Here is a 26,274-nt window from a genome sequence, read left to right on the forward strand (position 1 = left end):
GATTTCTTCCAGAATATTTGAAAATGTGTTTGTGTGAGTGTCATGGTGCAAATGTCCTGTGGGACCTGTAAGATTGAAGACTGAAGTAGATTATAGGGTAAAAGTATGCAAATGTGCAAATGCTGTAGCATAGTGTCTATGGGTGTTCATCGTCATTTGTGAACCAGTTGAAAACCATCAAAATACTGCACTGCTAAAATAACTGCTTTCTTTAGACCTTCTGCATAGGAGACAATCTGCATTTCCTAATATAATTTTGTCTTTGTCCTGTGTGATATATTAATATAGCCATCGTAAATGTGGGGCTCTTTTAACACAATTTCAGTGACTTACAACTCCCTCATACGTTTTCATAAATAACCCTTCTGTATGAATTCATGAAGGTGTCACAACCTGGCAATACAATAAAATCCCTCATATTTCACAGGCAGCAAGAGATAAAACACAGACAATTTGCCTGTAAAAGCTGGGGAGAAAAAAAGACTGCCCATACAATTTTATCTTTGCCATAAAACAATTTAGCTCACGTTTATGCACTGGCTTCAAAAAAATTATGAAGTGAATAATAAAGCCATTATACGTGATATTACATCTTATCTCAAGAAATAAAATCAATTACCTAACAATATTTTCATTAGGAAGAAAAAGGGTCCATTAAAGAAAGTCAATCAAAGAAAAGCTCAAAAATCTGGGACTTCAAGAGCCATATCAACTTCATCTGGGGTCTCTTCTGGGTTGAATGTGGCCTGCATTGCTTTTGCTGAATTCTTGTGAGCCTCCATAAACTTCTGAAGATACTTGGAGGTGTACAGCCAATGGTGTTTAAGTATATCTTCAAGTTCAAACATTTTGGACTGCCTTGCATTCATCTTCCGAAAACGTCTGAACAGCTTGTTCCCAGACTCATTGCCTTCACTGGCCCATGCTCCTATAGACCCGTCTCTCTCAACAATCTCAGGAACATGGGCCAGAGTTTTGTGGAGGTAGTTGGTGATTTTTCCATCATAGCGGTACTTGAACGTGGTGGAAAGCAGATCAGCAAATTGCTGAGAATTGTAGCTGTATTGACAGAGTTGGTCAGGGCAGTCTCGGGAGGGACAGGTGGAACGCCACACAGGCTTCATCTGGAGGTAGAGGTTCATCAGTTTTCGTAATGCCTCACGTCGTTCCTCAGAAGGAACCAGCTCGCAGACCACCTCCACAGCTTCACGTGTCATCAGCCGACGAGCATAGTTTCCATTCATCCTCATCACAGGCTTGAATTTCAGCTTCTTTCTTAGCTGTTTGTCCAGGGTTGACCGCCAACGACGGCGTTCCTCTCGACTTGGATTGCTCTTCTGGTAGACTTCGCCAATCTCATCCTGAAAGATCTTGTAGAATTCAGTAGCATTGCCAATGTCGCAGTGCAGGGCATCTAGAGTAGTCTGGGTCTCCATGAAAGGCTTGGCGGAAACACCTTTGACCCGGTCACGGAGTTCATCAGCAGACTCTGAGAAAGGATTTGTCCTCCAGATCTCGTAGCGCTCAAGATTTTCATCGTGGCTACGTGTGATGGAATGTAGCACCATGTTCTGAGACGCTTCAGCTCGGGTTGAGTCACAGAGTGTGCATATATAAGTGGAGCCTGATGCTTCTAGGCCTTCCATTTCGCGAACCATCTTCTCATCGTAGCCTGTGCCCCGGAAGAAGAACCTAAAGGATCGCAGCAGACCACCAACCGATAAAATAAGCCGACTTTCCGTCATGGCTTTGCGCTCTGCTACCACAGGTCCCAAGATGGCCGTCAGCGTCTCGTGGTCGGACTCGTCCACAAACATGAGGCACAAAGGTCTGCAGGAGAGCTCAGAGTTTGGCTTTTGTTCCTGAAAGATGGTGATGCCATCATCTTCACCCTCAACTCGGATGGAGACGGACATGATTGTGAAGGAAAACCTCACTGCCTTCTCAGGAACCGCTGGGCCAGATCCATGCTTCTCGCTGACATCTCCCATACCATCACATGATTCTTTCACCACAACGGTAAAACCGGAGGTGCATATGCTGTCATCCAGCCCCCTCTCTCTCAGTCCTTCCATTATGTCCTCCTCCAAATCTTTTAATGCAGAGACCAGTGCCACATCGTAACGGAATCTTCTGGAGATGGTGTCTGCAGGAACATCGTCAACCGAGGTTGTCCAACCAGAGAGGCCATCAATGATGCCCACATCCCAGGAGCTGGAAACGTTTTTTAAAGCTGGCTGCCACTCAAACTGGTGGAACCCAGGAAGAAGCTCTTTCTCGGCATTACGTAGAGTGTGCAGGGGCTGGAATATCTGGCGGCCACTAGTGGCCTTTACAGTGCGGTACATCTTGTGGTACTGACTGCAGCTGAGGAAGGTGTTTACCCTTATAGCCAAACACACTGCAGGATGCAGCCCAAATCCCCTGCCTGAAAGAGAATACAGAGGGAAAACAAAACTGTGTGAGATAGAATCAGAAGTTTGAATTCATAGAACTGTTTATCCTGAATAAACTCGAAGTTTGTGAGCCTGAATGTGTGATTATGTGCCTATGTGTGTTTGTGGACTGATTTCAGAGCACTATCAAATGAGCGCTAGCATCTCTGGAATTCTGATTGTAATTGCAGCATGTAATATGTCCTAATTGTTCTAAATTAGCGAGATTATTAATGCTTAAGTTAGAAGAGAGGTGACTCAGCTGGGCTGGAAATACTGATCTATTGGCTGATGATGAAAACAGGCACCAGCTGGGCCCTGTTCCCCTGGGGCCGAAGACAGTATCTATGTCATTTGCAGATACAAGGGCTACTGATGTTGTTTTCATCCTAACAGGCTCTTTACAAGAATTGTTATTGTGTATTGAGTCTCACATGTGCACATACACACACACACACACATATTCAGTAAAGTGGTGATTATTCTATTTAAATTGACAGTGAGGCATGTAAGAAAAGAATTCATTAATTTGTGTTGTGTAGATAACCTTGTGGACGTGTTCATTTAATTTTGTGCATCTGTTACTGGTAGTAAATGTGAACGTAATTGTGTAAAATTACATGTTAAAGCTATTGTTCTATGAAAAATGAGTACAATTATCTGCAGTCAGGTAGTAAAAATTAGATTAGTTCATTCTAGAAAACAAATAATAATGCCATATATTAGATTGTAAAAATGTTATATATTCTTATTCTTGGTGGCTCCCAAGCCTATGTAAGTCAATAACGCATTATCTGTTCATTCTAGTTGTATTTGTCTGACAACGACTGCTTTGACAGTCACATATTGTGGGTGATATGTTTCTTGGCAGTACCTTGCATCATAGCTTCCAGTTCATCTGCTTGTTTGTGTTCATTCCCAGCTCTCAACGCCAGAAGGAAGAGTGTCAAACAGACTGACTTCACATCCCCTCCTTCCTCCTTTTCAGCAAAAACCTTCACCTGGTTCTTCAAGTCTCTCAGCCTGTGCTTTTGAGCCCGACGGGTCAGTGACAAAAGGTGCTGTCGAGGACGCCCACCTTTGTTGATCGGCAAGTAGTCATCAATTTTCTGGTCTGAAGGTATTTGTTCTTCTTGAGACTCTTTTTCATGGTAGTGGTTGAGGCAGTGTTCCCTAAAGGAGTCAAATCGGACCCAGTCGCTGCATCCTTCTCTGGGGCAGAGCAGAGGGAGTGAGTTGAGGGTGGCAAGGAAAAATTTGGCTGGCCTGGTCAGGTGGGATGGATTTAGATGTTGGTTACAGGTGGGACAGTTTGGGCCCAAAGCACGATTGTATCTTAGGATGCAGACCCGACAGAACAGGTGTCTACACGGTGACTGGACTGGATCAGAAAGCAGATGATCACATACTTGGCAAGTAACAGCATGTATGAAGTCCTCTGGGACTTCGGTGGGGATGAGCTTAGTGCTCAGATGGTCCCTCTGGCATTGTGTGATATTCTTTACCCACTGTCCTCTCTGAACTGATAGTTTTAACCATTCTTTCCCACCTGATCCCGCAGTATTCTCTGTGGTCTGTCTCCACACTCTGTTGGCCCTTGAGAATTCTGAGGAGTCCCTTTTTATTCTCTTTGGAAGGCTGTGTGCACTTTTAAGTGGTTTAGCCCGCTTCCTTCCTATTCGCTGAAAAGAGCTCTTCTTTGGGAAGCAGAGGTCACAGTTGGAGGTGTGGGGCTTCCAGTCTGAGATTTGGGTCCTAGTGAAAGAACAGAATCCTCCTCCCCTCATGGCAGCAGTCCAGCATCTGTGACAAAACAAAGATGGATGCACTGTCTCCATGTCGGTTGTTACATCCACCTTGAAGACCTTCAAGATCACTTCCGGCCAGGTCAGAAACTTGCAGCCCATCCTACGCAAGGCACACCGGCTGGACTCTTCCAAGTCTCCCTGGACTTCATGCGATGGACCTTTAGCCTTCCGTATTGAAAGGCCACAAAGGCGACACAGGCATCTGCAAAAAACACAAGTAAATTAATCTTGTCATGTTCCAAATGTGCACAAGTTAAAACAACATTCAGAATTCACACCATTGACTCAATATTATTATTAAACTCACTTGAGAAGATTCATATGTGTATCAATTTCCTGCAGCTTAAGGTCCACTCTCCCTCGAGCACTCTCCATGTTTTCCTTACTCTTCCCTCCAAAACAGAGCTTCATAACACTGCCTGGAGAGCCTGCCACCTCTATTGCTACATCAGGCTGGTTTTCCTTCTCCACCGGTGTTTCATTAGGCAGAGGGGCCTTCTCCATGGACCTGACCCGAAAGAGCTTAAACTTCCATTCCGAAAACTTAGGATGTGACAGTTCGTCAGGCATGGAGGCTCTGGGAGCATCTTCAGAACTCCGCCTCCCTTTCTCCATGGCGTCAGCTTAGTCTCAGCTGCTTTCAAGAACGAGAAAAGAAAGTGAGAAGGAATAAGATTAATTCTTTATAAATCAAGAGTTTATGAGACTATGAGATTAGCTTGGCTGCCAAGGAATATTCTTAGGTGTAATAGAAAACGGTGGGGGGGTTGGGGGTTTCAGGCTTACAAATCCACAAAAGAAGAGCAAAACAACATTATTTCCAAGGCTGTGACACAATCAGGCAGATTTATTTAGGTCTACAAGCATAGTTTGTTAAAAGAGGCCCTGAAATCCTAGCCCAAACGGGAGAGCTTTGCTCTGACCCGGAGTACAGCATTATACCATAAGTGGCATTTAGCACCTCTGTAAAATGCATGAGACAAGCGTTCAAAAATCGATCTGCTGCTGAAAACTTAATTTCTCTCCTCCCTAACACTCCCGCTCAGGGACCCACCATGTCCTTTATCTATCCCTCATCTTTCGTTTAATTTTTTGCCCCTCATCTTTCTCTGGTACCAAGAGTTTGCTAAATGCACACCTCTAGGGCTGTCAATCAGTTATAATAGTCATTTACTGTGCTGAACCCAGAGTTTAAGTCCATGGAGGAGCATGCTGGCATTTAATGGATTACTCGAGAGAAAGAGAGAGAGGCAAGTCTTATGATGCACAGCCACTGACTGAAGTCTGATGAAGGGAAATTGTAATGCCAGCCATTCCCTATGAATCAGATTCAATCCTGTGTTTCAACCATGTCACTCCCTGAGTGTGGTGATCTGCATAAACACACAAATAAAAACAAGGACTACCTCAGAAGTCACATCACTCGGACTAGTAGTAGCTGTCAAGCCCTTGCAGACTCTCAAAACAACTGTGTCACGATGTGACGCTCCGCTCTCATTCCATCCATGAGAACGAAAAACGGTCCTCTTTCCTGATCAATAAATCAACAAACGCTTACCATAACACTCCCATGGCGAGTACATGCTGGCATTTTCTCTCTTTCTCTCTCTCTCTCTCTTTCTTTTTCTCCCTCTCAGCTTGTGTTTGCACCCTGGGTCTCTCCAGCTATCAGCTCTGAAGTGAACTATTGAGACACGCATACACACAAACAGCTGAAAGCATTCAGTCTGTCAGTCAGCTGGGTTGTCCTACCTTGTTTTTGAGGCTCAGCTGGCGAATTCTCCCCTGGGGCCTTTCCGCATGGGGGCACAGGGGAGGCCTAGTGCGTTTTTTGAGTGCGGATGTCTTCCAGGCTCTCTATCTAAGAGTGCCTGGCTGGATCTCAGTCACTTGATGCTCCTATAAAACACTGTGTCTCTCCATAGGAAGAGAGTCCTATTTATACCTCTCTGTGGGGTCCTTAACTGACAAATTTTAGCACCTGAGATGGGAGGTCTCGGGAAGGAGGGGGGGTGATGCTAACCTAACCACAATCACACACAAGCAAACATACACACACACTTTTACTAAGATACCTAATGAGGACAGACTTCAGTTGTTGATAACACTTTATTTTTATGGTCCTCTATAGACATTCTGTTGACTGTAAGTACATTTTCAGCTACATGTCAACTACCAGTCATTAGAGTATTAGTAGACTGTCTACATAATATCTGCTAACACTATTCTGATAGACCCCCAAGCAGACATTCTACTGAATATAAGTAATTTGGCGAGTACATGTTGACTAACCTAACTTAACTCTGCTAATACTCTACTAATACTCTAATAAGAGTTAGTTGACATGTAGTTACCTTTAGTCAACAGAATTTGTAATGGGGACCATCAAAATAAAGTGCAATTCTATTATTTTAATTACAATTAACATACAGAATAACTCTAACCATAAAAATATAAAAATCAAGACATCCTTAAAATGGATATTTTGTCATGTTTAGCTAATTATTTCAAAGTAAACTCTTATACACACATATACACCAATATGAGACATCATAGACCTAAGATCTGCACACAGATACTCCAATACACAACATTCACCAAGTATTTTTGACACACAAAGGCACATGCACAGTCTGCATCATAAACACGTGTCAGTACAAGCCACATGGATACAAACTAACGCATCCCCCTGCTGTTTTCCCCCGGCGCTCTCTGAAACTCATCTCCAGCAGGTGGTCCAAGCCAACATGCTGCAGCTCTGCTATTTGATCCCTCTCTATATAGAAAAACAGACGCCGTTAAAACACATCAGATCAGAGGAATCCATTAAAAGAGAGCTGACAACCATCTACTCAAGGCTGCCTGACTAAAATATCCTTTACAGTGTATTCAAAAGTTGGAAAAGCATAGCAAATATAGAATATAGTCTGAATGCATTTCACACTTTTAGATTGAGTTTATTTTTCGTTGACTTTTTGGACAAATTACCTCTACTAGGATGTCACTATAATGAGCATTGTCTTTACAAGTGGGTTCTGTTGCAGTCCCTCTATGAACGGTGTTGGTGTCATCAGCAAATATGAATTAAATAGACTTATTCATTGATAAATAAATCAAGGGTGTTTTTGCAGAAGAGTTATTGCACTGTAATTGGTGATATTCTGTCTAGACTTCTTGGTGCGGGATCTGACAGTCTAGTCATTAAACAGTCACCAAGTGCCTGCAAGCATTGTGTGGCCTGTCTCATCTGAGAGCCACAACTTCTGCAAACCAAACAAAGAGTAAACATAATAAATAATGTACAGTGTAGGTCATTCTACAACATGGCCACCATTTGTGCCCTATATATACACATGTATAAAAATGACTTTGACAATGAAGAGCTGATGTAATCTTTTACTGTGTTGATATAGACAACAATAATCATACTGTAGAATGACCTATATAATACAACACACATAAATATGAAAATTAATGATTTCAATTCAAATTGTTTAAATCCATTTAAATGGGTGACCAGAGAGAGAAAGAAATAAAACCTCATTATTGTGAGTAATAAAGGGAAGGAAAGTGATTTTTCTGCAAAAGACAGTTTGCTTTCGGCCAAATTATAATAGCTAAGTCTATAAACCGAGCAAAATTAGAAAGGTCATTGAAAATACCAGTTTTTACAAGTGCTCCTTCATCCTTCACAAAGATTCCTTGAGGGCCTGAAAAACAAAGCCGACATATAGCATTTGATTGATCGTGATAGAGGTTACATGGGTGCATGTTTATTGACTCATTAATGTTTCGTACTGCATCATTTACACTAATAAATCACACAAAATTACAAGTCTGTTATCATTTACGCACCTTCATGATGTTCCAAACCTGTACGACTTTCTTTCCTCCATATAATACAAAAGGAGGTATTTCGCCAAATGTCCAAGCTGCACTTTTATATACAATGAAATTGGACAGTGATTCACACTATTAAGCTTTAAAATGGAGAATAAAAAAGTACATCCAATCATTTGTACTTCTAAAGTCAAATGGGGTTGGAACAACATGAAGGTGAATAAAAATTGACACTTCAAAATTGTAGGTAACACTGCTTACAAAGAATAACAAGGAGTAGTTTTTTCCAGTAAGATGCTACTTTTTGGTAAGGAAATGTTTTGCAAATTTTACCTTCTGTGGGCAAAAAAGCATTTTTTTTTTTTTTTTTATAAGATGACCATGTATTCTGATGAAGTCATACACTCACCAGCCACTTTATTAGATACACCTGTTCTAAAACAAACTGCTAATCAGCCAATCACATGGTAGCAACTCAATGCATTTAGGCATCTAGATGTGGTGAAGACGACTTGCTGAAGTTAAATCCGAGCATCAGAATGGGGAAGAAAGGGGATTTAAGTGACTTTGAATGTGGAATGGTTTTTGGTGCCAGACGGGCCGGTCTGAGTATTTCAAAAACTGCTGATCTACTGGGATCTAAGCTCAAATCATCTCAGACTGGTTTCTTGATCATGACAATGAGTTCACTTTACTCAAATGGTCTCCACAGTCACCAGATCTCAATCCAATAGAGAACTTTGGGATGTGGTGGAACGGGAGATTCGCATCATGGATGTGCAGCCGACAAATCTGCAGCAACTGCGTGATGCTACCATGTCAATATGGACCAAAATCTCTGAGGAATGTTTCCAACACCTTGTTGAAACTATGCCACGAAGAATTAAGGCAGTTCTGAAGGCAAAAGGGGCTCCAACCCGGTACTAGAAAGGTGTACCTAATAAAGTGGCCAGTGAGTGTATTTTCATGTCAAAGCTTACAATAGTTGCTAATTAGGAGCGTAGCTGTTTGCATTCATGTGGTGTCATTAGCCAGTAGCCATCAGGGTAAATAAATGACCGAATTTTCATTCCTTTTCATTTCATTAAAAAACAAGCGGTGACCCCTAGAGATCTGAGCCTCTATCCGCCTGCTAATTGACTTGTTATTGATAAGCCCAATGGCAGTTTGATTTATGTGAAAAATGTTTTCATTTGACAGCCACCTGGCATTAAGCTGGGTGTTATTCTCCACTGTGTGTGTGAGTTTTTGGGGAATATTTGTTGAGGTGATGTTGTCACCATCTGAGGGGACACCTGGCATGTGGGGTCAAAGATATTGGTGTCAACGCAGAGGGCAAAATTGAACTGCAAACCAATCAAAGCACATATTCCTAATAAATTACATGTTTGTCTCAGGAAGTCATTAATGTAGGCTGACTAAGTCACACTTCAGCCATGCCATTGTCACTTGGTCTGCCTGTGTCATTTGTTTCTTATCCAATCTATTTAAATCCAGTCCAATCCGATCCAAGCTATTTAAAGGAATGAAGACATTTTCACAAGAAAAGCGTTACAATGTGTCGTTTCGTATGGTTTAGATGCTAAAAGGGAGAGTGCTTTCAAAGTCCTGCCCACTCTACTTCCCCAATCAATATTCAAGAACGGAGGAAAGGTCTTCAGACCCACAACCACTGAATCCTGGAAGTCATTCATTTGACGTACAACCTGTAAGGTTGTTTTTTTTGTTTTTTACTTTTTCTACTCTATAGACAGTACTGTGCAAAAGTTTTAGGCCACTAGTATTTTCATCAGTTAAATTTTTTTAAGTCAGTTATTTTTATCTTTTGCTGTATGGGTCAATAGGAAATATCAGTTTATATTTCCAAACATTCATTTTTTCATTAATTGTAATAATCCAGTGAATCTCTGACAACAGCCAGTGCTCCACAGAGATCTGATCTGATCATCAAGAAGAAACGGAGACAGACTAAATCCAGAAGAACTGTGGCAACATCTCCAAGATGCTTCATGAAAGCTACCTGCAAAGCTACAGTACTGTCAAAAGTTTTAGACACTTGTGAAAAAATGCTGTTAAATGAGGATGCTGTCAAAAATAATGTCATAAATAGATTTCCTTTATCAATTAACTTCTACGAAGTAAATTAAATGAACATTTAGTGTGAGCATCCTTTGCATTTAACGCAGCTTTTGCCCTCGGTGCACTTGAGTAGAGTTTTTCAGTTAGCTTTGCAGGGAGGGGTCTTGAAGCATTTTCTGGATTTAGTCTGTCTCAGTTTCTTCTGTTTCTTCCAGACAGACTGGATGATGATCAGATCTCTGTGTGGAGCACTGGCTGTTTTCAGACTCTTTGTGCAAACAAAATTTGCACTGGATTATTACAATTAATGGCAAAATGAATGTTTGGAAATGAAAACTGATATTTCCTACAGACACATTACAGCAAAAGATTGAAATAACTGACTTAAATCCATTTTTTTTTGGTTGGCTAAAACACTAGTGGCCAAAAACTTTTGCACAATACTGTATATTGGGGGCTTTAAATTATGCCATGTTGGTTGGATGAAATTTAGGTAGACAACCAAGAAGTGCCAGTAAGCAGAAAGAAACCTAAATCAGTAGCAGAATAAATATTTAGTTTGAGCAACCTTTACCAGACCCAGTTCACAGGAAAACCCTGATGGTTTGGCTGATTTCCATAAAATACACTTAAACGTTATTTAAGTCAACTTAAATGTTACAGCTTGTAAAAATGTAAGTTATGTTTCAAGACTAAGTGTTGTGTAATTAACAGGTGGGGACCAACATGTTGATGCATCCCTTCTCATTTTGTGCCTGGGTGACGAGACAGCAACATCCCACACCTTCGCCATTGTTTCGGGCCATGCCATTGAAACGGACTTGTTGCTTGAGGCTGTTTATCTTTTTCAAGTCATTTTTGTGCATGATGTTAGCTACACTAACATCTTTCTTCCTGGGAGTTTCTCCAGCATGCAGTATATCATATTGATGGACATGAGTCTTCACGTGTGAAGTATTTGAGGGCAACAGTTTTTTCTGGCCACTTGTAACGTTTACATTTTTTGTCAAATGTATTGTCTGTTGTAGGTCTCTTTGTTTGGCTTAGTATGTTTGGACTGATTCTCATGTGGCAATAATCAATTTCATAGTGTTATGATGCTGCAATGTTGACAAAGAATAGGATTCTACAGTAGTTTACACAGTTTTGTGTTTTAAAGAAACTGATCTACAAAAACAGTTGTTTTATTTGTGTCTGTAGAGGTTGGATGTAATGTGAATGTAATGTTTAAAAAGAAATGTGAAAACTCATTCAATTGATATTTACAGTTGCATTTTTTGTGTTGTGTAATTGTATTAAAGAAAAATATTTTTACATCCCTTTGTGATTATTTATTATTATTGGTAATATCGGTAAATATAAAGGTAGCAAGGCAATTAGACAACAAATAACCCAATGTTTAGGTAATGTTTAACCCAGCAACAGAGTTAACCTGACCCACTGGTTGGGTCAAATAAACAACCCAGCATTCTGGGTCAAATGGCTCAACCCAGCACTTGGGTCAAAACAACCCAGCGTGCGTTCTGTCCCATAGTTACCCAGCGACTGGGTTAAGGTTGGATTATTTTTTAACCCAGCATTTTTAGTATTTTAGTGTTTTTGAACCATACTAAAGTACTTAAATTAATTTGTTGTGGTAATTCTATAGTTGCTGTGGTAATATAACAACTATAGTTATATAAACAAATTACTTTACCCAATACTGTAGACTAAGTAGTATAATACACTATGGTTCAAAAACACTATAGTATTTACTATAAATTACTATAGTATTTTTTATTTCAAATTAGCTTCCCAAACAGTGTTGTGCAATCAGATAAACAATTAGAATATGTAAAACACATAAAAATACATTTGTGGAGTGGATGAGGCCCTGTTCCAGGGGGGTTAGCAAATTCTTATTCTTCACTAACCATCCTTTTTCCTCTTTTCACCATCTCTCCTTCCTTAAAGTTTATTTTGTAAATGAATATTCCAAGCAGTGGCCCTGAATACACAGCCATTTGTCAAAGTTAGTTGACAGAAACTCTCACTCTCTTTCTCTCTCATCACCTCCCCCTGAGCTCTGCCTAATAATCATTAATGCAATTATCAGGACACACACTATTCATTACTGTCTTTCCATCTTTTTTTCTCTCTTCGTCTGTCCATGTCTGGTCCCCTCTCACCCCTCATAGATGTGGCCTGGGAGAAATTGATGTGTCGTTGTGTCTGTCTGACCAATGTTGCTTTTGCTGCCTTCAGGTTCTGTCTGGGGGTTTTTCTGCCACTCTACTAAAATTTAATTAACTTCTAATATTGTGCCAGTCTGTGTGTCATACAGGCTTTTATCATTATCCAATAATACAGAATTAGACTCAATCTACAGAAGAGAAGATGGCGTTTGTATTCTTCAAACATGCAGTAAGACCTGCATGTGTTTGCATGTGTGCTCAGATGAAGAACTCACCAGATGCACGCTATGTACTGAAGTAAACCTTCGGCGATGAAGCCCATCAGCTTGAATCCGGGACAGCCGGGTGAGAGAGAGTGGAGGGAAAGGAGCCGGGTGTCTTCAATCAAAATAACAATGCTCTTTAATTCTGCTTTAATTAAATCTGCTTTTTCCCCAAGCGAGGCGTAGGATCAGACAGCCGCTGGAGACTCACAGCCCCGCAAAAGTCTCTCCTCTAGGTTTGTGTTTAATCATTGTGTCTTTACACTCTGTCAGAGAGCTTTCTATTCCAAACTAATGCTGGTTTACACAGCCGGCCTTCTGAATGAGAAAAGCTTAGAGACGTGTACACTGAATATACTGGATTTTGACATTATCAGCACGTGTGCATATAGATGGATGGATGGATGGATGGATGGATGGATGGATGGATGGATGGATGGACGGATAGACAGACAGACAGACAGACAGACAGACAGACAGACAGAGACAGAAAAGGCACATAGACAGACGGATAGATATAGAGAGTTAAATAGAGATAAATAGATTGCTAGATCCAGACAGTCAGATAGACAGACAGACTTTGTTAATATATTAAACAGATTGCAAGCTGTCTTTGTCTTTGTGGTTGTCTGTGTGTGAGAATGAAAAGATGAAAAGAGCAGCCCTGTCTCTCTATCATGACTAACCCTCGTCTGTCCCTCCAAAGTCGATTCGGCAGGAAAGACAAACCGCTTTCCACCGTGAAGTTTGCTTACTATTTTCCTGTCCTTTAACTAAAAAGTCCATTTTGAGAAATGGCAGGGCGGCTGTGGCCTTTTCAGCACCGCTGGTGTCACACCGCAGCCCTGAGGACAATAGAGCCCCTGACATAGGCGTTAATTCAGGGCCAAATTAAACAGTCTGATCTTTAAATCTATTCGCTCTGTAATTATAATGGAGGAAGGAGGGGTGAGAGTCCACCTGTCAGAGCGCAGAACTGTGTCCAGAACACTGCGATACGGTGAGATTGGCCAGTGAGCGTCTGTCAAAATCTATCATTTGTTTACAGCAGGAGATGGCCGCTGGGATAGCATATGGCAGCCACTGATGGGTACGGTGTGGCAGTCGATCAGAGACAGAGATGCAGAGCAGATGCTGGGTGAAGGATTCGGGAATGGGGCACTTTGTGGCACCCTAGAGGAAGATTTCATCACTCAAACGTTGCTCATTTATGCATCATCCTAAAAATAGAGAAATAAAATATAAAGAGATATTAAATCGAGAAATAGACACAAATGAGACAGTTGTGACAAGCAATTAGAGTATAGAGTGTAAAACAGTCTAAAAAGCAAGAAAAAAAATAAAAAGATAATAGTAATGCAAAGTATAAAACAGTACTTTAAATAAATAAATGTGAAAAAGTAAAAAAATAAATAAAATACAATATCAGTAATAAATAAATAAAATTTGCAATTCCAGTTATGAAAGTCACATTGTCACATATAAAAGGTACAGTTTGGAGGAATAAATTCACACTAATGAGAAATTAATCGTCAATAAAGTAAAATTTACAGTCACAACTAGAAAACCTAAAGTTGGAATTACAACACGAATTCCGGCAATGTTCGGACATTTTTTTAAATTTGAATAAAATTAAAACTAAAACACTTTCAAATCACATCAGCCAATATTTTATTCACAATAGAAATATACACTTTTATCCACTAAATGAGCTCATTTCAAATATGATGCCTGCTACAAGGCTCAAAAAAGTTGGTACGGGTGCAACAAAGGGCTGAAAAAGCAAGAAATATTTGAAAAGATTCAGCTGGGAGAACATCTAGCAACTAATTAAGTTAATTGACATCAGGTCTGTAACATGATAAGCTATAAAAGGGATGTCTTAGAGAGGCAGAGTCTCTCAGAAATAAAGATGGACAGAGGCTCTCCAATCTGTGAAAGAGTGCATAAAAAGATTGTGCAATCCTTTAAAAACAACGTTCCTCAATGTCAAATTTCAAAGGCTTTGCAAATCTCATCATCTACAGTGCATAACATAATCAAAAGATTCAGAGAAACTGGAGAAATCTCTGTGCGTAAGGGACAAGGCCGAAGACCTTTGTTGAATGCCTGTGGTCTTTGGCCTCTCAGACAACACAGCATCACTCATCAGCATGATTCTGTCATTGACGTTACTAAATGGGCCCAGGAATACTTCCAGAAACCACTGAAAACACAATCCGCCGTGCCATCTGCAGATGCCAACTAAAGCTCTATCATTCAAAAAGGAAGCCATATGTGAACATGGTCCAGAAGCGCGGTCGTGTCCTGTGGGCCAAGGCTCATTTAAAATGGACTGTTCCAAGCAGGACAATGCAAAACCACATGCTGCAGCTATTACAACAGCATGGCTTCGTAGTAGAAGAGTCCAGGTGCTGAATTGGCCTGTCTGCAGTCCAGATTTTTCACCTATAGATAACATTTGGCTCATCATTAAACAAAAAATACGTCAACGACGACCACAAACTCTTCAGCTGCTGGAAACCTATATCAGGCAAGAATGTGTCCAAATTCCAACTCCAATACTCCAGAAACTCATAACCTCGATGCCCACACGTCTTCAAACTGTTTTGTAAAGAAGAGGAGATGCTACACCATGGTAAACATGCCCCCATCCCAACTATTTTGAGACCTGTAGCAGGCAGCAAATTTGAAATGAGCTCATTTTGTGCATAAAATTGTAAAATTTATCGGTTTAAACATTTATGTTATCTATGTTCTATTGTGAATAAAATATTGGCTCATGTGATTTGAAATTCTTTTAGTTTTCATTTTTTCAAATTAAAAAAAAAAAATGTCCCAACATTTCCAGAATTCGGGTTGTATGACAAAGTCACATTTCAGTCAATGTGAAACAACCAAGTAAAAGAGATCTAATTAATGATTTTTCTTACCTTTGAGATGCTGGAGAAATAAAAATAGACACAAATGAGATAGTTGTGACATACAGTAAGATTATAGAGTTATACAGTTAATGTATATATAGCAGTTCAGGTAATTTGATATTGAATAAAAAAAATAAAAAAAAAACAGTTAGACATTGTTGAATTTTTTTCTGTAACTCCCAAAAAATAATTTAAACCAATATCAAAAAAATTACTGTTTCTAGTCTTAGCGTATTAATCAGAAAGTCTAAAAAAATAATGTTTTTTAAAAAAGTATTGAAAAAGAGGTATATGGAAAAACATTTATTGTAACACTCAAGTTTAAAATATAAGATTATGGGTTATATAATATATAAAGATGAGTAAACAAACAAACAAATGTTAAAAAGAACAAAACAATTTATAAAATTGCAATTATATGGAAAAGCTGCAGCTGTGAGACAGCAAGTCACATTGTCACATATAAGTTACAGTTCAGAGTAATAAAATCACAGTAATGAGTCTTGAAGTAAGAAAAGATCATTGTTGTCACAACTAGATGTAAAGTTGCAGCTGTGTCACATTTCAGTCTATGAGAAACAACCAAGATATTAAAGAGATTTCATTTGTGATTTTTCTTTCCTCTGGGATGCTGACTTGAGAACAATATTGCATGAGTTGAGAGGATTGATGAATCGTGGCAAGTTTGTCATGCTCCACATTGCTGACAGTGGTACAGTTATTGAAGCGATGCTTTCTGTTACCACCACACTGCAAAATGAGCCACTTATTGTAATGATGAAAGGAAACACTCTTCCCCTCTCTGTCTCCCACTTTCTCCTCTGCATTTCCTGTTTCCTCTCTTGGTCCCCTGGGGTGCACATCGCTCTAATAGAAATGGCTTTTCATTCTCTTCCACTAAGCGGATGGATGAAGGCAAAAAGTGTGAGTTGTTTATTCCACAATAGATGGCTGAAATAGATTTGATTTGTGGTAAGCAGCTTCCGAAAGGCCAGAGTGACACAGCAGACATGACGCCCCGGCGATAATCAACAGCATATAGTTTGCGTGGTCGTACGTATGGGTATGTAATGCCAGGAACATGTGCTGGCCAAGTTGCAGCCACTCTCAGAGTCAACTTACCATTTAATCTCTGGCTCACCTAACACTACTACAAATCAAATCCTTTTATTCACTATCACGGCGCCTAGAGATGAGATACGACACTGTCGCTCGCCTTTCCCTAGCCTGTCTGCCTGATTAGCATTGGCTGCTTGATAATAAACGTCTGTCTCTAGGCCTCTCAGACAAAGCAAGTAGACAAACTAGTGTTTGGAATGAGTAAAAGCATCAAACCTTGCAGTCAAACAGATGTGAGATCACATACACACCTGTAAGACAGGCAAGTGACATGTAGTACAGAGCGATACTCCCTCTTCGCTATTGAGCTGATTATCAGTAACGCACATTTCAAAAACACACCCACGTGTGCAAACACTGATCCACTGCAGACGCGCGGCATAGCACCCACTCGCTGTCGTGAAGCTGTCCGTCACAATTAGCAACAGACAATCTTGAAGCGAGCTGAATGGGAACACGCGAAACAACTGGCAGAGTAGCCGAGGTTAGCGCAAAGTGTCAACACAGCTCTGGAACACAGCTCTGATTTATCCTTCATCTTTAGACAAACTCATATCCACACACTTGTGGATGAGTCAAAAAGCATACAATCTCAGCTAATCATAGCTTCTACTACAGCTACGCATTAAATACATAACTTGTGTGAGTGTGCAGCCGCTACGCAAGGATGTAAATGCTAATATAGCTATAGGCAAGCCTGATTTTTCATAATGCCATGTCTTGAACTGTTTCAAATCAATTCATAACTCAACAAAGTTTCTTTAGCATAAACTTTCTGTTTCTATGCTAAGCAAACTCGATTTAGCTATATCATATAGCACTTGTTTTGTGATGGGCTTTAGCATTACCTGACTGATTCTATACTTACTTGATTTATCTACAACATTGCAAAGTTGCATTCTATTCAGTATTATGTACTTCAGCATAGCTGTCTGCTTCTATGCTAAGCAAGCTTGATTTAGCTACACATCTTGATTTACCTACGTCATAGTAATTCATAACACAGCAAAGTAGCATTCTTATAGGCTTTAGCGTAAACTGTCTATTTTAAGCTAAGCAAACTTGATTTAGCTATGTCAATTCATAACACAACAAATAGTTGCATTATTGATAGCTTATAAGCTTTAGCATAAACTAGCTATGCTAACAACACAAGATTGATTTAGCTACGTAAGTTAGCTTTCGTGCTATATTGCATATCTAAAAATGTGTCATAGGAGTTCATAACATAATGAAGTTGTATTTTTCACGGTTTAACAGGTATAAGCATAAACTTTCTGCTTTTATGGTTAGTTATTTTTTCTACAACAGACAGTGTCGGTGTAAGCTAAACTATAAACATTTTTATACCTTGTAACCTGAATAATAAAATTGGTTTTAAGTTCTCTCCATTACCCTTTTGAGTATTGAGGTTTATTAGTGCAACAACAATATGGAAATTAACCATGATTTTACTAAAAAAAATAAAACAACAAAAAAACATGATTACTGTAGCTAAATCATGGTAACCACAAAGTAACGGTTTTGCTACACTAACCATAGTTAAACCATGTTATTTGTAGTAAAACAGTGGTTATACAAATGATAATAAATATGCCAAAAAAAAACATGGTTGCTACACTTTTACTATAATAAAACCATGGTTAATTTTCATAAGGGAATGCTTAACCAGTAAGCGACACCCACATAACCACATGCTAACAAAAACACTCATAACACATTAGCACAACTCAAATTTTCTCTTGAAAATCTAGTTCTAGTTTAGATATAAATGTGATAAGAGGATAACATATTAAGAGGTAGCCTTGTCCATGTCTTTCTTTTTCCTGAGACCATATGTGACTACGTTAGGGCTGAACTTAAATGTATTGGCATAGTAATACAATTCAGAATGCTTTTCTGCTGTGTAAGTATGCTTCATTCCCATCAAAAAGCCCATAAAAGGAAGTACTGCCAGCACTGAAAATATGTACCAAGAAGCTGATTTAGATCCTTTTAATACAAGCAGTTGTCAGTGGAATTACACAGTGGTTTTGCATAAACCCTTAATCAGCATCTTTCAAGTAGAAACGTCCTCAAACCAACATACACCTGCATCAAAACACTAAAGTCAAAATACAACTACAGTCTAGCTATTATTGCTAACAGTAATAGTTAACTTGTGCATCTGAGTGATACTTAAAATTATGCAGATTTTTGAACAGAGTTATGAGTTAATAAGATCAAAGTTACATGCTAAAAACATACTTAATGTATTAGCAACTACCTAACATCATGGCAGTTTTACTACTCACATTTTGTTGTGAAAATCTAGTTCCAATCAAGTTCACATTTGTAAACAAATTATTAGCATATTATTGTGCTAAAATAGCTATTAGCTTAATAGCACTTGAGCTACTCTACTCCCCTTCACACTATATAACTGATGGGTATAGAAGATCCAGGTGACAGATTGAGGACTGTAGCGAAATAAGATTTGGATTTGTCAGTGGAAAAGCCCTGGCTCGATCCCAAAGCTCTTCCCCTGGTTCTTTATAATACAGCTCTGGTGTGCTAAAAAGAAACGAGTATGATCAATAACAGCTGCTAGTGGTGTAGATGATCATCCTGACACATTACATAAGACTAGCCATAAAAATGACCAATGTAGGGGCCAGTCTCATGGGCACAGATTGATTTCAAGTCTAAGACTAGACAAGATTAGCCATTAGCAAGGACACAAAATGGAAAACCTAGCCTTAGCTCTGATTCTGTCACACACAATCTGAAACCAGAGAGGAGGTGGAAGAGGATTTTTGCGAGTTATAAGTGTACTTCAAAGTTCATGTTAGCAGGGGAACAAGGACCTACTGGAGAGACAGGTAGTCAAACGAAATCCAAATTTAAGGTGGCACTCAATGGATTTCATCTTATTTTACACTCCTCTCCTCTGTCATATCAGGTTTTCCCTTCTTCTATCTCTCAATCACTCTATTTTTCTATCAACTTATCTGCAATCGGCTGTCTCTCTTTCTCGTCTGGCTCTTTGGCTATGAGCATGCCTAGCAAACCGTTTGGTAAAAAAAAGTCCAATTACAGCAGGCTGAGAACATTTTATAAAAAGACACCGCTATGAATCTTTATTATTTATTATATTCCAGAATACTGAACACTGTCTGGTTCTTAGGCGACATTTCGTCCGAATGTTCTTGCGCGTCTGAACAGATGAAGCAGTCCACACGTGTAGGCACACTTTTTTTCTCTCTTGCTACTCACACATACACACACACAGAGAAGCAAACAACCTCCCTGCATGAAATAACCTTCCCTGATTTCATTATTCGTCAAATAGGAAGAAATGAGATGGAGAATTGGCGCCTTTTTCACAAGACATGTTACAACACTGTCACCAAATGGTGAAGTCATATAATTACACCTTCACAGGAGAAAAACACACACACATACACAGAGAGAGAGAGAGGGAGAAAGCACTGAAAATCTGATTAAGGTCGGCTCGCCTTGGCAGCCCATGTCTTTATTTATTTATCTCAGTAAACCCACGCTCACTTTATTCTGGGAATGTGAAGCATAGCATAATTAGCAGAACATGGCTCCCTAATTGATCTTTAATTGATATGAAGAGTGTCGCCAGGGCTGAGGCCTCACGTAGCAACACATGATGAGCAAGTGTGCGTGGCTTCGCTGTCAATCAATCCCACTAGCAAGGCTGATGAGGAGTCATTAAAATGGCCGCCTCCGGCCAATTACTGAGTGAACTTTGGTTCCCAAGCAGAACAGAGGTATATTTTATTTGAGGACATATGTTTATAGCGCTAGAATGATGCTAATAATACCAATAATATACAAAATTAGGATACATTTCAATGTGTCATTACCTGCAGTGACTAGTAAGTAACTTTAAGTATAGTTTCTGCCAAATCACCATAGTTAGCAATATGCTACGTTCCATTTAAAGGCGGATGTGGTAAATTCTTACTTGATATCTCTTAAGCTCGGAAAAATATAAATAAATATGATATAAATCAACACAATGTCATTGCTAGCACTTGTTTCACAGGTGTACGATTACCAACAAAGAAGATAATCTACTGTTTTACATGCCTGTCTTCGTAAATGTTTGCTAAATTGGTTATATCACAGCAGAGTATAGGAACTTTGCCTCAGTCATGCATTTAATTTGATTAAAACAGGATTTTTAATCACTGAATGGAGTTATATGATGAACAGGCCTGAAAAGGGATTTGTGATATCAGCCAAAAAGTTGTCTAAAAAGTGGGAAGCAGTTTTAGAAACTGAAAAAAAAACATGATCATGCATTAAAAGTAAACTGTGTAAATTTGGATTTGAAGTTGACTGTGTAACCCGAGTTACCCGAATGCTGCATCTCAATGAAGTTTGCAGTCTGACTTCAAATGCAGTTACTTTGTCAGATGTATTTCTGATATACAAGTCACATGTAATGCAGCATTACCGCACTGTAAAACAATAGCTCCATCCCAACTAGCACACTTCCTTAAATAGGAAGCAAGCCAGATTCGACTGTCCCAAGTGTAAAGAAAAAAAAAAGAATGCCAAGGGTATCAAAATTCTGCATGATTTTTCATCAGTTATTTCCCACAACATGTATTGCAAATGGAGAGGTTTGTGAAGATCCTTTCAGCTCTCTATTGACACATTTTAAAGCAGGTTTTTTTTAACGTATAAACAGTTAATTCTAACACAAACATGCAAATAGTATGCAACAGAAATATTAAAATCATTTTCTAACAGTTTGTTCAAGTTATAAGTGAAGTCCACTACAGTGTTTTTTTTTTTTTTTTTTGCAGGGGAACAAGGACCTGCTGGAGAGCCGGGTAGTCAGTTATAAGATTTTTTATTTATTTTTTTAATGCCAGGGGTGGCTAATACCAAGTATTATTGTAGGAACTTTGGCTGTGCCCTACGGTAACCATGGTAAGTTTTTGTAAAGGGGAATCAGAAGTTCATTTTGACCAGCATTTGCCCTGCCCAAAAGGGACACTTCAGGACAGGCTAAACTTAACTGTATTTTAAGTGGAAAAAAGAGGTCCTCACCTGGGAACAAACAATCGTAAATAATACTAAAAAGCGTACACAGCAGAAAAAAAGGGCACACCTGCATGTCAGCATTGTGTGGACAGCTGAGTTCCTCTGAGAGCCGCGCTGCACTGAAATTCTCCTCAAACAATCATTTAAGTGGCCGCTTACGTCCAGGACACACACACCTTTCGCACAGAGCGGCTTTCATGCTCCCCTTGGGGGAGACAGAGATGTCAACCGGTGCGCTCTCAAGCTCCCCGCCGTCACAACCTTCAAGGACACTCAAATTCTGTTCTGAGGGCCAATTAAGCGCTTTCCTAATAGTAAATTAAAAAAACAGTTCTCTGTGGATTTAATAACAAACTCATTATGCACTGCTAAAAGGACGGAACTGCCTTTTAATTAGACCCGCACCTGATTAATGCACAATTAACACAGCCAGTTCATTCATCTCATCTTGGGTGGGATCAGAATGTAATCACAGGTTCAGAAAGCTCTGTCTCATATTTTGTCTCCATGATAATGAAGAACATAATGATAGAGGGCATGACCTCAGTCTCAGAACACTACTGATGTTTTCCTGTATAATTTTAATGGTCTGCACACAATGAGTTCCAAAAGTCAGAGAACACTAGTGAAAATGTTTACATGTATTTGTATTTTCTTTTTTTTAATTCACATTAAGTTCACAAATTTGTGTACTTATAGTGCCGAATTTTATATTTTTTTCCTCCAAAACCTTTAAACTTCATATATTACTCAAATACAATGATGTTAAATAAAACCAGACTAAAAGGATTTTAAAAACCATTTTGAGTAATTTAAAATAAAATATAAACATTAGATGGAAAAACATGGAAATTAAAAATAGAAATGCTGCCCTACATGGCAAACTAAAACTTTTTTTTTTAAATACTAAAACAGAAACTTAAGTAAATTAAAATCATATTTTACATAAATATCAAATATTTTTTTATATTATATATTTAATAAAATGAGAAAACTAAATTCCTGAAAGTTAAAAATTAAAAACAAAAGAAAAACTAAAAATAATTTTTAAAACATTCCTCCAGTATGGTCTCAGATTTCTTGATAGATAGACAGACAGACAGACAGACATGGACTCAACTTTATATGAAAACCATTTCATTTATTGGTTTAAAACAGTACAAAAGGTATAGTTGAATAACTAAAAGTACACATGATAGACAGAACATGATGCTCTTTGCACTATCGCCAGTAGAGAGCACTGTTTGCACATAAAGACATAAAAAAACAAAACTAACTGCAGCACCATCTAGTAGTGCTGAATTCTGCATTAGCACCTGGAAGTCCCTAAATGTTAGCAGTATAAAAGTGCTCAGTGACTATCTGAATCAGGATTGTCTGCAAAACTGAGAACAAGCAGAACAATCTGGAATTAAATGACCACCACTTTTGGCAGTGGGAATTAGGGGAAAGAACAAGTGGATCTTAGAAGTTAATTGTTTTTACATACAAGAACAAGTGTGTTTCAAACTCTCTTTTTTATGTTTCAAAATATATATTTTTCATTTCTTGAAAAATTTTACTTAAGCACTTCCCATTGGCATTTTTAGTAATTTTATTATAGATTTACCAATCAGATATAAACTATTTTAGTGTTTGTTTTTGTTTTTTTAGTAAAAAAATTTTAGCACATTTAAAATGCTAGTCGACATCCCTGAAAGTCACTGTATAATTCACACAATAACAACTGAACAAAGACTATATAAAACTTTATAGAGAAATAGCCTATCTGCGACTTCAAGATCCTTTCAGCTTTGTTTCACACTTAGATAGTGAACTCTGATAGTCCATAAACCAAATTTGTGGACATCCTCATCCAAATATAGTTGTGAAGCCACTGTCAAAGCCAGCACAGAAGCTTTGTGTCCCACATCACAGAGAGCAGCTACAGGTTTCTCATCCAAGTCCTTGACCCCTGTTGTGAGGCATATGCTCAGCTCATATATTTGGCTAGAAGACCAGCGAGACCAGAGTCTCTTCTCTCATGTATTTTGTTGCTACCTCCTTTCTCTCGTTCAAGGCACTGACAAATACCTCCTGAAGTCAGGATGAGACTTATGCTGTGACCGATGGCAACCCTCACTAAACGATCGTGCGTGTGCAACCTCCGGAGCCTTCCACCACATTTCAGCAGCCTTTTTTAACTCCGGCAGGATGTCGGGAACCACAAACTTCTCTGCCAGGAAGACCACAGGCAGCACGGCCAATAGCAAAGCCCAACCCACCACTCCCAGCCAATAGGACGGGCCGAGTCGACTGATGTCATCCCTGATCTCACCAATATGTTGATGGGTAAAAAGCGCCCAGATGAGAAAAAATAAAAAACCTGTGGGGAAAAACAAAATGGAGAAGGTAAAAACATGTGCATGTTACTTAGCTAAGGAAAGCTAAATAGCGAGGTACTGACCTGTAGGTACTAGTGTGAACAGCAGCAGGGTGGTCGGGTCGAGGGCCTGGCCTGCCATCAGCAGTGAGCGAGTGTTCGAGTAGGAACGCACCGTTTGAGACGTCCAGCAGAGGGCAAATATGAGACACAGCAGTCCAGAGCTCACAGACATCAGGAAAGCCACCACTGCAAACACTCTCTCAGCCTCCAAAGCTGTGGAAACCAGACAGGGACAGAATATTGATGAATGCGATACAGTATAACATGCTCCTTGGAGCAAAAAAAAAAAAAAAGCTGTCGCGATGATTATGTCCAGACCCAAAATTGAGCTTGGATTAAATTAGGCTATTTATCCATGATTCTCTACTAAAAACTATTAATTCTTAAAAAATAAAATAAAAAAAAGATTTTTTTGTTTTTCCCATTAACACAGACACACATATTATAAAAATGTATTTCTAAATACAATATATATAAACCCTATATATCTTCTATGGTGTTCCAAAGAACAAAGAAAAGCATACAGGTTTGGAACAACATGAGGGAACGACACACCATTTTAATTTTTGGTGTTTGAACGGTCTCTTTAAGAATGTCCAGCATAAAACCATGACAAGAAATTTCAGTTTGAGTTCTCTTGAAGAACAACATCTCATCATGAAATGATTTAAAACTGAAGTGATCAGTCATTACTTCATCCTTCATTATTCATATCATTCTTCATTTGTCTTGTTCTGAGGAAAAACTAAACTGAGGGGAAACACAGACAGGCTACAACTAATAAAACATGCAAGTAATGCAAGTCCAGCGTGTCACAGCCCACCGAAGCGTAGAAACACCCTCTAACACAAAACCAAATCATTACTTTATGCCAACGTTGGAAATTCAGGAGAAGTTCACAGATTCCCCCTCATTTGACTGCTCTGTGCTTCTCAGCAGATCAAAACCTGCAAAAATGCCACAATATGCTCTAATGCTTTCAGTTCCCATCAGACCTTCTGGCTATATATTGTAATACTCCAAAAACAAAACTTTTAAATGCCTGAAATGTGAAACACAACAGGAATTAATTTAACATGTCTTTTTACTGCTTTTCAATTATGCATTTTTTATAGAGGCCAAGTTTCTAATATCCAAAGCAGTTTTATAAAATGAATGAGGGGCCACACCAGTGCTACTAAAATATTTTGCTGTCGCCCACATGACAGGTCAAAACCAAAACAAATAGCTCCGGAGGCGCATGCATACTGTTTTTTGAAGGGGCACTAGTACCAGTCATGATTTACTTCTTTCCTTAGATAAGATAAAACATGACCGCAAAAAATATACACTTTTCAACTTTGTTTAGCATGTAAGGCAACCCAATATTGTAGTATAGTAATTAAAATAACAAAATATAATACAGTATATTATTACATTTTTTAACCAAAGTTTGAACAACACTTAGCAATGACAAATAGCTTTTATTCCCCAAGATATATGAGAAAAGCAGACACAAATCACACACCTTTAGCAATGTCTTCAGTGGTCCAGCTGTCGTCCAGTCTGGTCTCATTCCCTGAAGTCCACAGACCCTGGTCATCCAGCCAATGAGGTGTCCAGATCGCGTAGCTGATACACAAACAGCCCATCAAGCCGAGACAAGATTCAATAAATCGAAAACGACTCCTCGAGTCGACCAGTTCTGGTCCTTGCATCGCTCTGTTGAGAAAAAGTGAATGGTTAGACATAACAATAACATAAAGTCTAAACTAAACTTAAAACATTACAGTTGGTCATTTCAGATGAAAATCAAGTAATTATGGTTAGGTTTGCTTACCTTGAATGGCTTAAGTCTTTAAAATGTGTTCAAATGACAGAGAATTGATTCCACGCAGACAGTACCTGATCACGTTCAAATATCAAATGAATCAGAAAGACAGAAACAAGTGTGTTTTATGACGATGTACAGTCACATTTTTCTCACTTCCCCCTCACAACGCTGTAATACGACACTGTAAAGATTTCCCTCTACCCACAGCGGAGACCCACTTGCAATGGAAACTCCCCCTCTCATAAACACACACACATACACTGTGAGTGCTTAAATTCCCCCAGAAACCCTGCGAGTGTTTCAGTGAGTCAGTGTGGTTTGGAAAGC

At 39.1% G+C, this 26,274-nt stretch overlaps 2 protein-coding genes across 2 annotated transcripts; both read right to left on the minus strand.

Annotated features, from left to right (window-relative positions):
- Positions 1–680: 680 nt before the first annotated feature.
- On the minus strand, positions 681–4,858 carry LOC306867023 (V(D)J recombination-activating protein 1-like; the record flags this gene model as incomplete). Its single annotated transcript, XM_079412485.1, has 3 exons — positions 681–2,428; positions 3,310–4,445; positions 4,551–4,858. The coding sequence occupies 3 exons, from the start codon at positions 4,856–4,858 to the stop codon at positions 681–683; spliced, it is 3,192 nt and encodes a 1,063-aa protein (XP_079268611.1).
- Positions 4,859–22,832: 17,974 nt separating this feature from the next.
- On the minus strand, positions 22,833–26,046 carry LOC306866604 (uncharacterized protein). Its single transcript, XM_079411861.1, has 4 exons — positions 25,954–26,046; positions 25,642–25,835; positions 24,156–24,347; positions 22,833–24,074 (listed from the first exon to the last, which is right to left on the minus strand). Exons 2-4 carry the CDS (start codon positions 25,829–25,831, stop codon positions 23,764–23,766), a joined length of 693 nt encoding a protein of 230 aa, XP_079267987.1. The 5' UTR covers positions 25,832–25,835; positions 25,954–26,046; the 3' UTR covers positions 22,833–23,763.
- Between the last annotated feature and the right edge of the window lie 228 nt (positions 26,047–26,274).

This window comes from Barbus barbus (assembly GCF_936440315.1).
Source record: "Barbus barbus genome assembly, chromosome: 48".
Taxonomy (NCBI): Eukaryota; Metazoa; Chordata; class Actinopteri; order Cypriniformes; family Cyprinidae; genus Barbus; species Barbus barbus.